The 13,194-nt window shown below is 33.9% G+C and overlaps 3 protein-coding genes across 3 annotated transcripts; 2 read left to right on the top strand and 1 right to left on the bottom strand.

The window, feature by feature from the left end:
- The first annotated feature begins 2,472 nt into the window (after positions 1 to 2,472).
- On the top strand, positions 2,473 to 4,077 carry LOC111316479 (protein FD-like). The gene is made up of 3 exons (XM_022918419.2): positions 2,473 to 3,186; positions 3,315 to 3,392; positions 3,650 to 4,077. The coding sequence occupies exons 1-3, from the start codon at positions 2,728 to 2,730 to the stop codon at positions 3,719 to 3,721; spliced, it is 609 nt and encodes a 202-aa protein (XP_022774154.2). The 5' UTR covers positions 2,473 to 2,727; the 3' UTR covers positions 3,722 to 4,077.
- A 4,779-nt stretch (positions 4,078 to 8,856) lies between these two features.
- LOC111317260 (pentatricopeptide repeat-containing protein At3g51320-like) lies at positions 8,857 to 10,795 on the top strand. Its single transcript, XM_089753260.1, has 2 exons — positions 8,857 to 10,380; positions 10,480 to 10,795. The coding sequence occupies exons 1-2, from the start codon at positions 9,054 to 9,056 to the stop codon at positions 10,635 to 10,637; spliced, it is 1,485 nt and encodes a 494-aa protein (XP_089609386.1). The 5' UTR covers positions 8,857 to 9,053; the 3' UTR covers positions 10,638 to 10,795.
- Positions 10,796 to 11,356: 561 nt separating this feature from the next.
- Positions 11,357 to 12,860, bottom strand: LOC111317263 (SKP1-like protein 1B). Its single transcript, XM_022919716.2, has 2 exons — positions 12,447 to 12,860; positions 11,357 to 11,729 (listed from the first exon to the last, which is right to left on the bottom strand). The coding sequence occupies exons 1-2, from the start codon at positions 12,741 to 12,743 to the stop codon at positions 11,556 to 11,558; spliced, it is 471 nt and encodes a 156-aa protein (XP_022775451.1). The 5' UTR covers positions 12,744 to 12,860; the 3' UTR covers positions 11,357 to 11,555.
- Positions 12,861 to 13,194: the final 334 nt, after the last annotated feature.

Raw genomic sequence — 13,194 nt, 5'->3', positions numbered from 1 at the left:
CTCAATCAAAATTTCCATGCCATGGCATATAATTAATTGGTTACAGCTAGCTGACCCCGCTGATATATATTTGTTCCAATTTTTAATCAAACATCCAAAAATTTCGTCAGCTCTACCAGCCTTTCCTATGATTGACTTCTTAATTTCTTATTGATCAATTGAGAGGTTCTCCTTTTCTCAAAAAAAAAAAAAAAAGGAGTGGTTCTCCTACAGAGAAAGTTCATTCCATTACATGAACATTAAGTGCTCGAGTGGTAGATCAAATATTGAAAATTAAACCAGCTAGATGGTGCTAAACTAATTGCACAAGATTTAAGGTACAATTGTACTGCTCTTTCATAGTTCATCAGTTTGAGCTGGGTAGCTTAACTGATCACTCAGAATACGGACAAAGTTGTTGGCTTGTTGCTTTAAGAGAGGTGATACGGTGCTGGCTCAACAGGGAATGGTGGAGTGGAGTGGAACCTGCAGTCTGCAGATATGGTTTTTCTTTGTAGTTGCAGCCAGCCTTCCAGCCAGCACACTTTTTTGAAAGATGGTGAAAGAGTTTGGGACTGTGCAATGCAGCGCAGGGTTGCCAGCTGTTCACTTATTGCCAGGTCTCGTGAGAGTTCAGATAACTAGTCTAATCTTTCCTGATCTCTTCACCAACTTCACTTTGCTTCCCGTTGATGTCAATTGCGGACTACTTATTGTATGTCATTCATCTTCCTTTGTTGCTTCTACTTATATTTTCATCGCAATTATACGTAGTACTGATCTTCCCAATGAATTCGCAATGACTTTCAAGTGAAATCTATTTAGTTCACAACTTTTATATATAAACTTGTTGGCATAGTGATAAATAAGATTAAACTTGTGAGAGATGGGTTGGTTTCAATTCCATTTCTAGTCAAAATTTTGTCATTATCAGGTTATGAAACTCATGCAGGTCGATATGTAGGGTAGCTGGGAAAGTGTTATCCTTTCCTTTCCTTTGTCCACTAGCACACGTTAATGGAGTATTCCTATTATTTATGATAAATTTATTGTTGCATTCTGCCGATGAATCCTACAGTTCCCACTCGTACTGGCTACTAAAGTAATTAAGGAACTCCAGCAGAAATCAGAAATCAGAACGTTGGTAAATACTAGTAATAAGTTTGGTTTAAAAGTTAAGATGGACTGAGAGCAAGTCATTTCATTTTCCTTTAGGGTCCGAGCTTTGCAGATGAAGATGGGACTAATTCTTTTTCTTTTGTCTTTTCCTTAAACGAAGTTGAAAAATGAGGGAAAGAAACGAATAAGCTATAATATAAACCCTCTACCTGCATGTTTTCCTTTAATGTTTACTAATTGGAGTATGAAACATTTCCCATAAATAAATAAACAATGAATAGAAGTAAATGAAAATTTGAATGAAAATGGGAGGGCAAGCGGGTGGTGAAAGACTGAAAGAAAGGCATGGAACGGGGAAATTAATGATCGAGAAGATGGTTTGATCTCCGAGTTAAAAAGTAAGTAAAGAGTCTGCAAGGGAAGCATTTTATCCTACGAATAAAACAGGTGTCCAAATCTCGGAGAGTTGGAAAATCTCTCAGAAACTTATGATAAGTGATCAATTAATTGTAAACGTATTCTTTTATGGCGGCATACTTGTTTCGTTCTTCTCTTCTCTTCTATATTTTTCTCTGTTGCTATGGTTATTGTTATTGTTATTGTACTTAGTACTGTAATTGTTTTCTTTGAATTGAGGAAAATGATAAATCAGTCAAATCAAAGTTCATTTTCCCTCTTGGCTCTTCAGAGAGACAGACATTGCTTCGATTAGCTGTTTTTGTTATTCAACAAATAATGCAAATACACTATGATAGTATATATCTTTAACTGATAATATAAACTGCTTTGAACATTATAATCTACATGATAGATTGTTAATTTAGAGCTTAAGTATTATTCGAAATTTCGGCTTTTCTAAGGACAAGTGAAGCAATTAATGTGCCAATTAATAATCTGATCTCTGTTGATAGGAATATGAATATGCATGATGACGAGGAAGCTATAAGTTGACCTAAACTTGGCCTCTTCCACATAATCGGCATGCAGGAAGTGGTCCATTTCTACTTTGAGATAATGACTCGCTTGTGCTTCGTCAAGCTAGCTCCAGCTAGAACCTAAATGACTCTTGGAGCATGAAGCTTGACTCTAATGAGACAACTGGTTGATCATACAAATCAAGAAAAAGAATTTCAAATGAAACTTGGATATTAGATAACATAATTAGGAGCTATATCACCCCTGCATGCTCTACATCATCAATCTTTATTTATGCGCTTTAATATACATATAGTCACTATTATATACTAATTAAGCTTCTGACTTGCATGATTTAATATTTTATAAATGCAAATTTCAACTATTCAGTTTTTCCTTTGATCATAGCATAGCTCGTCTGATTTATTGACATTTAATTTAATTTATTTCTTGTGCATATATTAACCGAGGTAGGTTTAAGCCACGGAACCGTTGGTGCACCCCCTACCACCTTCAATGTGGTCCAGTTTTTTCAGCGAGGGCCAGCTGGGGTAAGCCACTCCTATTGCTATTAGTTGAATTGTAACAATAAGCCTAAATAGAGTGTCCTCACCCCTCGCCTCACAATCCTCAAAATCACCATCAACATCTTCTTCTCCTTCAGCATTCTCTCCTTCTTCACATCTTCAGAACCAAACCCCTAGACCCAAAACGATGGAAGAGGTTTGGAAAGACATTAATCTTACTCCTCTTCATGATCACTCTTCCAGGGATGGCCTTTCTGTAAACCCAAATACTCACAACCCGCATTTTGTGCTTCAGGATTTTCTTGCCAGACCTTTTAGCAAACACCCACCAACAAATAGAGTCTCCACAAACGGGGAGACTACGCTCTATGGTTCCCCAGTGCCACCTTCTGCCACTGTTTTGAGCCTGAATTCGGGTCCAGGCCTAAACTTGGATCCTCTCATGTCTAACTCGCGTTTGAAACGGAGCCCTATTTCGAATTTGTCCACTTTCACCTGTCCATTCGAGGCTTTATCATCATCTTCTAGTTTGGTTTCTTTTAGTAAGAAAAGGGTCCAAGAATCTGATAGCAGGTCTGGAGATCGGCGGCACGAGCGTATGATCAAGAACCGAGAGTCTGCAGCTCGATCAAGAGCTAGGAAACAGGTGATCAATGCGTTTCTTTTCCCCGTCATTTTCATAAAAAAAGATTTCAGTAATACTGAAATAGGTTTCTAGCTACTGATACATATGCATTCTGAAAATATCTCATTTTGATATTCCTTCTCTTACAGGCTTACACAAATGAGTTAGAGCTTGAAGTTGCCCACCTTATGGAAGAGAATGCAAGACTCAAGAGACAGCAAGAACAGGTAACTTAGGTAAAAATGATTTTTGTAAGCAAATAGAGTTCTTTGTGTGCAAAAAAAAGGAAAGGATCCACTAATTTGTGTTTCCTCATTGATATTTGAGTTCTTGTGCTAGCGTCACCAAAATCTAATAACGAAACAATAAATATGCTTGGAACTTTGAAGCTGATTTGGTCTGTGAAGAATTATACTAGTTGTAATAGAAAAAAAAGACATTAATATTGACATTGTGCTTGTATTTTGTCTTGTGGAGCATGCAGTTACGCATAGCTGCTGCCGCTCAACTTTCCAAAAAGCGCACACTTCAGCGAACGTCAACGGCTCCATTTTGAGGAATATCAATCTGTGCATTCCTTTTATCAAATCTCTCCCTCTTTCTTTTTTTCGCTCTCAGAGCAGCTGAGGTCCTTTAAGCTAGAAAAGGAATGAGTTTGTATAGGTTTTGGGGAGGGCTATTTCAAGTCTGGTGTAGGTGAAAAGGGTTGTACCTCTAGCAAGTGCAAAGACAGTTGATCTTGAGAAAGAAACATGAATTGTGGGCAAGGAGGGAAGTGAAGTATTTTTGCCTTTCCTAATATGCAGGAACTTTAGTATGGTGGGTCTTTGCTTGCTTCCTCAGTTGGATTGTACACTTCCTTGGACAACTGACTTTTTTGTTCCTTTCTCAAGCCATTTCTCTTTGTTCCATTTCCAACCAATTTTCTTCTCATGCAAAAAGAAAAAAAGAATGGTACTAATTAGTAATTTGTTGGTTCGGAGGTGATGAATGGCGATGTAACCAACTTGAATATTACTAGCAAAACAAAACTCAATAAAATTGAACAGTAAAAGAAAGGAAAATAAAAAAGATGCGACAAACTGTGTCAGTATTTCTCAAATCTTATTCCTTATTATCGGGTCCTCTGTCAACCGCTTTTTAGCCCCATATTATTGCAAGCTTATCAATTGACAGTTTTTTCCTTATTTTCGGCTTTTTCTTGATAGATCTATGACCAAAACAGTAGAAAATTTTCATACTGTTTTTATCAGCAGACGAGATCTTTTCCTATCTTTGTCAGAAACTACATAGTAATTTATAAATAGGTTAATCTTAAATTCTATACCAATTTATCCAATAATCATGTTTTTCATCTGCTGCATGTACTTTAGCATAGCCAGCACTGCAAGTTATTCTTATCATATTCAGATGTAGATGTTGTTTCCGTTTAAGTTTCTTATGGCAGCGTCACTTAAAACTATATATTGTGATAAATAGGGTATTTTTGCAAGCCATGACCTGACATATATGCCAATGACAGGCAAAGTAGATTTACTAGGATTTCACTCTTAAAGATGATGGTACGGTTTCATAATTTCAGCTTGTTTAAGATACCTACTGCAACAAGACAAAACGTCACTGCTGGCAGACAGAGAGATTGATTACTAAGTACTTGGGGAATAATAATTGTTTTTTTTTTTTTTCGTTTTCCCTTTCTCCCTACCTAGGAATAGAATATAGGTTTTTTCTTTTTTCTTTTTTTTTTAATTCCTAGTTTATCCATAATCCTGTGCAATCCCCACCCTCATCCATTTAATTCATTTGAGACAGGCATTTCAGGTTTAGGTTTTCGAACTCATTCTATCACCATTTGAACTTAGGTGGCACGAATATAGTGTGACACTTTAATTTTATATTAAAATATTTTAAAATTTTATTACGATATATAAATTAAAATTTAAATTTAAATTTATAAAATATTTTTATGAAATAAAATCATAAAAATTTTAAATAAAAATAAATATTTTTTTTATAAATTAAGTGTAAATTTTTATAAATGATATTAAAATAATTATTAATAAAATGATTATGAGTTTTTATAAATTATATTAAAGTAATTGTTAATCAAATGAGAGCTAAATATTATATTGTATGAATTATTTCTAAAATTTTAACATTTAAGATGATCTTATAATTTACGTGCTTTATATAAAATTTATTCGATGTTTGACATGTTTCGAGAGATATATGTACTTTATATTTAACTTGATGTTAGTTTTGTGTTGAATTTACGTAACATTTGATATAATTTGATAAATCTATTTATTTTATATTAAGTTTAATAAAGATATCAAGCTTTAATAAAAAAATTTTGTGATAATTAAATCTCATATTAAAATATTTTAAAAATTTATTATGATATATAAATTAAAATTTAATTTTAAATTTATAAAATATTTTCATGAAATAAAATCGTCAAACTTTTAAATTAAAACAAATATTACTCCACAGATTAACTGTGAGTTTTCACGCATAAGATTTTAATTCGAAGGACGAAAGATTAAACACAATTTTGTCAAGCAGTTTAAAATATTTTTACTTATTTTTAGCTTACATTTGGTTCAAAGCATTAATAATATCCTTTGTTTTTATTTTATTTTTTTATGAAAACTTATTTCATTGCATTTATGCCTCCACTATTACATCTTTCTGTTGCCATTAAATTCAAAAGGCACAAATTCATTAAAGAAATTGAAACAATGCCTACGCCCTGCATGATCTCATTGGCATATTTATTTCCAACAATAATTTTCTAACATATATAACGTATAAGTTAAAACAACTTTACATCTATAATTTACAAATATAAAAAAAAAAAATTTAGTTTTGTTGTCTTTTCAAAAATGGAGCTCAAAAGTCCAAATCCTCTCCTATCCAACTCCTCACCGTTCATTTGTAATTTATGATAAGAAATCTAATTTTTTTTATCAATTTAAAAACAACAATTCCGTTGTCGTCTAGTGGTTATGATGTCTGACTTTCATCCAGGAGACCGGCCTACAGAATTTTGTTTTGGGCCCTTGGATCCAATAGATTATAGATCACTCTTGCAAAACATTTGCAGGCCTAGGGATAGGAGCCTAGAAGCTCGTCTTGGTTGCTCTTGGGTCCAATATATTATAGATCACTATACCTTTTGTATAAGGCCTGCAGGCCTTGGGGCAAGAGCCTAAAAGCCCACAATTGGACTTGCTTGCCCTTGAGTCCAATAGATCATAGATCACTTTACCTTTTGTACAAGACCCGTAGGCCAATTTTTCATTTTTGTGTTTCAAAGCAGTGATGGTTAATGTTAGGGGCAGTCGCAGCCTTGGGTCGTGAACGTTTGAGCTGTGTCATACAACTAGTTGTTTCAAGTAGTAGATTTACAGCTGGAAACGTTTGAGCTAATGACAGTGTCATATCACTTGATCGAGCGGTAGGAGCAAACAGAGCTAGCATATCCATTTGGTAATTGAGCAAATCATCGAAAGTGGATTGGGCATGCTTCGACGGAAAGTAAGACAATGATGGAAAGTAATTGACCATTGGAAGTATGAATCTATGGTGATTCCTCCGTCTTGAAGAAGCCTGATTAATTCAATGTAGTTTAAAGGTTGTCGTAGAACCTTTTGCAACATACACCGCCAGCAAACATAAACTCCAACACAAGATCAAAACACCCAAGTGCGTCTTAGAGCATCACATCAGTTTTCATGTATATGTAATTTTTTGTCTCTTATTTCTGCAATATGTTCCATAATATCAGCAGACAATTCCTTTTATAACAGTAGAATTGCAACTCCGATGCTAACTTCAGAGGTAGAATGGTATCATAATTAATAGCATGGCCAACAGATAATAGATACCCAATTCTCAATGAAAATCAGACAAACGAGCGAAAGAAAATGCCAAATCAAAAAGGGAAACCAGAATATAATTATAACTCACAGGAAAGGAGACTCCTATAGAATCATTGATAAGAAACAGAATTAGCAAACAGAAGCATCATGAAGGAAAGGAAAAACAAAGAGTTACCTTAAAGGTTGTTTGGAGAGCGGGCAAACGAGGATCTCGGAATGAGTTTTGCTAAGTCCGTTACCTGCATCTTTAGAAGCCATTTGTTTAGTCTCACCATTTTTATTTGCCTTCAATTTGTGAACCCTTGCAATTTTAGCCTCGCCCTGATACTCGTGATGCTAGTCCTACCAGTACCATGCAATCCCGGCCCAGCAAACTATTGTCCATTGGGCTTTTGGGGGAACCTTACTCAAACGCTCTGCCTGTGATTTTTGCTGCCCGGTAGACGCAGCGGTTTCCTTGAGCTTCAACTCTCGAGCTTTTTTTTGGGTTTTGCTGGACCGGGGTTTGTCCTGTCCTTTTGTTTTTTGGGCCTTGAACATGGCTTGTTTACGGTGTCTGCTTTTGCGCTTGTGGTATGGTTCTCATGTACGTTTGGACTTCCCTGGCTTTCGGCCGGTTAGCCCCTTAGGCTTTTTGCATGTCAACCGAAGGAAATCTAATATATATATATATATAACAACATTCACAAATAAATTTATTATATATGAACAATTCTTTTAAATGATACATAAGATAATTTTTTAAAAGAATAAAATAATTTTTTTAATTACAAATTAGATAATTTTAAATTTATTCAAATCAAAATTATTCAAATTATAATTAAAAATCAAATTAATTTAGAGATATATATTCTAAAAATAATAATAAAAAATATGAATTGTTTTAATAAATAATTTTAGTTGTTTACCAAATAACCTTATTTAAAAAATTATGTAATTATCAAAATATTTCAAAAATATTTAAAAATTATAAAAATTAAGTTTATCCAAATCTTTCAATAATATTTTTTTATCTTGATTTAAAAAATTATATTTCTAAAAAATTTATATAAGATATTAAAAATTCAAGTAATTTTATGTAAGATTTTGAAAATTAAAAAAAAAATTCATCTTAAATCTTTAAATAATAAGATTATCAAAATAATTATATCCATTTAAACTCTAATTATCAAATTTATATTTTAAATAAATGTAAAAAATTTAATATTATATCCATTTTAAATTTTAAAAAATTAATTTAAAAATGATCTATTTAATCCTAATTGCTACTAAATAATTCTTCTATAAATTTAAGACTATAAATGAATGTATTATACATCAATTTTTTTATTTTTCAGTAAATTTTTTAAGATATATTCTATTACTATTACAATTTTTTTTATTTATAAATTTTTTCTAAGATATATTTTATTGTTATTTCAATTTCATTCTTATGAAAAATAATATTTTTTTAAATTATTTTTTTTTTCACATATTTTTTAACACTTTTCATATTTTATATAATAATTTAATCAAGATTACTTAAGTGAAAATGTATTAATATTTTTTTTGTTATTTAATTTATTATTCAATAATATATATTTTTATTTTTTAAAAAAGACATAATCTATTTTTATTTGATATAATTTTACTGCATAAATATTATTGTAAATAAAAATATTCAAAGAAACAATATTTTTTTTTACTATTTTTAAAAAAATTATTTTTTTAATGACATGTTAATATATATAAATTTTATATATGTTATGAGTTTTAAAATTTTAAATATTATTAAAAAAATTAATTTATATATTTATATTAAATAAATAAAATTATTTCATGTATAGTTATTCTATCTTTCGCCTGTGATCGCCTGTTGCTAACCAGAAGCTTAAGCAACAAGTCTGATTGAATAAAGTCTCTCTCTCGCATTTGTTAATCATGTGCTAGAGAGTAGAAGTAACATGCTTCAATGGCGGTAATCAAATTGAGTTCGAGAAAGCATCAAAACAAAGTCCCAAATGGATGGCAAGAATGTCCATGCATGAACTCCTTCGTTTCAGATACACCATCTTCGCTAACCCAACTCTCCTTCTCCCTTCCCCCAAACCCAACCGGTTTTCCTCCCCATTTTATTCTACTGCATCCAAAGCACTAACTTTTCCGCTTTCAACCCTTTCGTTTCTCGATTCATGTCCAGATATAAAGCAGCTCCTTCAAATCCAAGCTCACTTGATCACTTCAGGCCTCTTCCACATCCCCTTTTGGGCAGAAAAAGTTTTAAAGCATTCTTCAATGTTCAGCAACATTGATTATACTGTTTCCACTTTTCGATGCATTGACAATCCTGGTACTTTTTGTGTTAATACAGTGATCAAATCTTACGCTTTTAGTTCGTTTCCACATCAAGCTGTGGTTTTTTGTTTTCAGATGCTGACTAATGAATGCTTTGTTCCAAATAGCTATACTTTTGTGCCACTTTTAGGCTCTTGTGCAAGAGTAGTTTGTTCTAAATCTGCCCAAAAGTGTCACGGCCAGGCAATTAAATTTGGGGTAATTAATAAGTTGCCAGTACAAAACTCTTTGATTCATATGTATGGTTGTTGTGGGGTTATTGAGTTTGCTATGAAAGTGTTGGTTGAAATGTCTGAAAGGGATATTGTCTCATGGAACTCTCTTATTGATGGGTGTGTAAAAGTTTGGGATTTGGGTCTAGCTCAGAAGCTGTTCGATAAAATGCCCAAGAAAAATGTGATTTCTTGGAATATTATGATTAATGGGTATTTAAAGGGTGGGAATCCGGGGTGTGCATTGAAGTTGTTCAGAGAAATGGTGAAAACGGGAGTGGTTGGGAATGAGAAATCTAATATAATAATTGATACAGCTTTGGTCAATTTGTATTCGAACTGCAAGAAAGTAGGATTAGCTCGTAGGATATTTGATAAGATCGAAAATAGGAATCTTGTTTGCTGGAATGCAATGATTTTGGGGCACTGCATTCATGGGAACCAAGAAGAAGGGTTAAAATTATTCATGGATATGGTTGATAAAAACAGGGTTAGAGGAGGAGGGGGCATTTGTCCTGATGAAATTACTTTTATTGGTGTTCTGTCTGCTTGTGCTCGTGCAGGATTGTTAGCAGAAGGCAGAAAGTATTTCAGCCAAATGATAAATAAATTTGGTATAAAGCCGAACTTTGCTCATTTTTGGTGCATGGCTAATCTTTATGTTGGTGTGGAGCTTGTTCAGGAGGCAGACGAGATCCTGAGGCAAATGCCAGAGGTTGATGAGGATGTATCGTCTGATTCTCTGCTTTGGGCTAACTTGCTCAGCTCTTGTCGTTTTAAGGAAGGTGAGATTGTTGGAGAGAAAATTGCAACATCTTTGATTGCAAAGGAGCCTGAAAACTTCTCATATTATCAGTTACTATTGAATGTCTATGGTGTGGCAGGGCAGTGGGAGGATGTTGGCAGAGTAAGACAGATGATGAAGGAAAGGAGGATAGAAAGAGTTCCTCGGTGTAATCTTGTAGATTTAAAAGAAATCGTTCACAATTTAAAAGTTGGAGAACAAGAGCGGGAGAGAGAGTGTGGAGCAAAGGGATGCTAAGCTTGATGAACTGAACGTCCAGTTCAATGTTTTGCCAAGGATTTATTAATTTATTAATTTTTTTTTTTGTTACAATAGATTTACTTGAAACAATTGATCGCCATTGGTAAGGCTCTAATCCATCGAATACAATTTGCATTTCTCTGAATTTCTAAGTATTTACAAAGTTCAACAGCTTCTCTTCCAGACTGTTGGAAAAAGAAATAGAGGGAAACAAGAAAAGTAAGAAGGGAAAAAGAAAAAACAAAAGAAGGAAACTTATAATCCCCTACTTGTATTTAACATATCAGGTTAAGATGGGTAAAGAAGAAGATTTGAAAAGGTGAAATTTATAACTTAAAAAACAATTTTCTTTGATGTACCACTAACCGGCAAATTTCTAGTTACGAATTAAACAACTAATCTAATCGACTGTAATAATTTCATTTTTCATCGACCTATGTAAGGAGTGAGTTTCCAAAATGAAATGAAAAAAATACAAATGTATCTATTTTTTCCTATTTCTTTGTTTCAAACGAGAAAATGGAGGTATTTCTTCACCTTATTTTCTTTTATACAGAGCACTTTTGATTTGTGAGGGTATGTAGACATAAATTGATAGTAACAGCTGCATTAGAAAATGAGAGATGACAAAAATATGATAGTAATAGCTACAGAACCAAATTCATTGTGGCAAACAGAGGCCCATTCACCTCAAGAACCACGTTTAAGAACGGATATATAGAAAATAATTTGATACGACTGGCTTGGTGAAAATGTATGAACAGGCAGGAATATATAGTCGCTTAAAGAGTTAAAAAGTCGTAAAATCCAAAGTACCCAAGAAAACAAAGAAAGATGAAAATTCAGAGCAATTAACTACATCTAACATAGAAGATTGGTAAAATTAAACTTCATGAAATCCAGATTGCCAATACTTCATTCAAATGCCCATTGATTCTCGCGACGAACCTCCTCCTCCTCCTCAGGGGTGAAGTCATTCTTGATATTAAAAGTCTTCCTGATCTCTTCTGGGGTCTTTCCCTTGATCATGTCAGCAACGGTTTGACAAGTAAGATCCAACAAATCCTTGATGTTCAAATAGTTTGCTGCCTGCAAAAATATATTACAAGATCGAGAAACAAGACTTAGATTTTCAAATTTTACCAACAAAACCTAATGAAACAAGCCACGATAGGCAACAAGCCGGCCTTACCCAAACAGCAATGTAAACAGAGGACAACTAGTTATAGTCCATTTGCTAATTGCAAATATAAGCACAACCTCAAACGCAACTATATTGAAGTATTGATTTTCATGCTTCTAATAAATGTTTCTTGCTTATAGATATGCTGCTAAAACGGAACAAGATTAAACTTAAATCATAAGGCAGGAGAGAATCAAACAATAACACGATAATTATAGTCAATGTTTTAGTTATCCGAATAATAAGTAGCACAACTTCTTTGCCTATATCCTTAGCAATATAAGATTGGTGAATTCTACGACTTGTTACGCGATTGTATATTCATCATACTATATTCGAATTCATTAGCCTCCGAAATCAAAATACCAACAAATCACCAAAAACAAACAGATTGAACCATGGTAAAAGATTCCCAATCTGACGAAAACATGCGTCCAATTAGTATATGCCCAAAACCAACTCCATTTTGGATAGCTTTTCTTTAGTTTTTTTTCCCTAACCCCAATTCCCAAACCCTAGCCTTGTCAATAATAAAACATTAACAATTAATTAAGACATCAAACAAAGAGAAAAAGAAAGAAATAAAAAAAGAAAAGAGAGAGAAAAGAGAAAAAGCGACTGACCAGAACGAGATCGAAGAGAGTGACTTGATCGACCTTGACAAAGTCAGCGTCCCAACTTTTAAGCTCGTCATCAGCGGCTCGATCATCGGTCTTAGGAGCCTCCACGTGCTTTTTGCAGTACTCGATCACCTTCGCCAAGATCTTACTCGTAACATTGGGCAACGGTATTCCGTTATCCGCGCAATTGTCCTCGATCATGTGCTTTATCGTCTGCGATTCCAACGCCACCGCTTCGTCTATTTCGAACGATTCGCCATCCGAGCTCATCAGAGTAATCTTCCTCTCCGGCAACGACATCGTTTTTGCTATGGATCTTTCAAAGCAGAAAAAACCTCGAGCAATCAGGGGATTTTTTTCTTGGAGGGAGAAACAAGCAAGGATTTATCTTGAGAAGGAAAAAATTGGGATCGAATCCCCTTATTTATAGAGAGGATGGGGTGGGCCTTGGTTAAGGGTCGGCTCCTTTTAGACGCGGCGCTTCCTGATTGTGTTGTGTTCTCCTCGGACCACTCACAGGTTGACATGTGTATAATGCGAAGGGATATATCGAGGGTGGGTTGGTTTCTTTTAGACATGGCGCCTCTTGATTGTGTTTGTTCTCAGCGGACCACTCATATGTTGACACGTGGGGGATGCGAAGGGAACGGAAACCAAATAAAGGATTTGTCATTAGGCCTAGACCAACTAGGAGAAATAAAGGGGCTTTCACCGATTTATTTTAACCTTTGTGAAAAAGATTAGACGCGGC

The sequence above is a fragment of the Durio zibethinus genome, chromosome 24 (assembly GCF_047325235.1).
Source record: "Durio zibethinus cultivar Kanyao isolate XHJ-2024 chromosome 24, ASM4732523v1, whole genome shotgun sequence".
NCBI lineage: Eukaryota > Viridiplantae > Streptophyta > Magnoliopsida > Malvales > Malvaceae > Durio > Durio zibethinus.
Note: the sequence above shows the minus strand (reverse complement) of the source record. Positions and strands in the feature narration are given on the sequence as shown.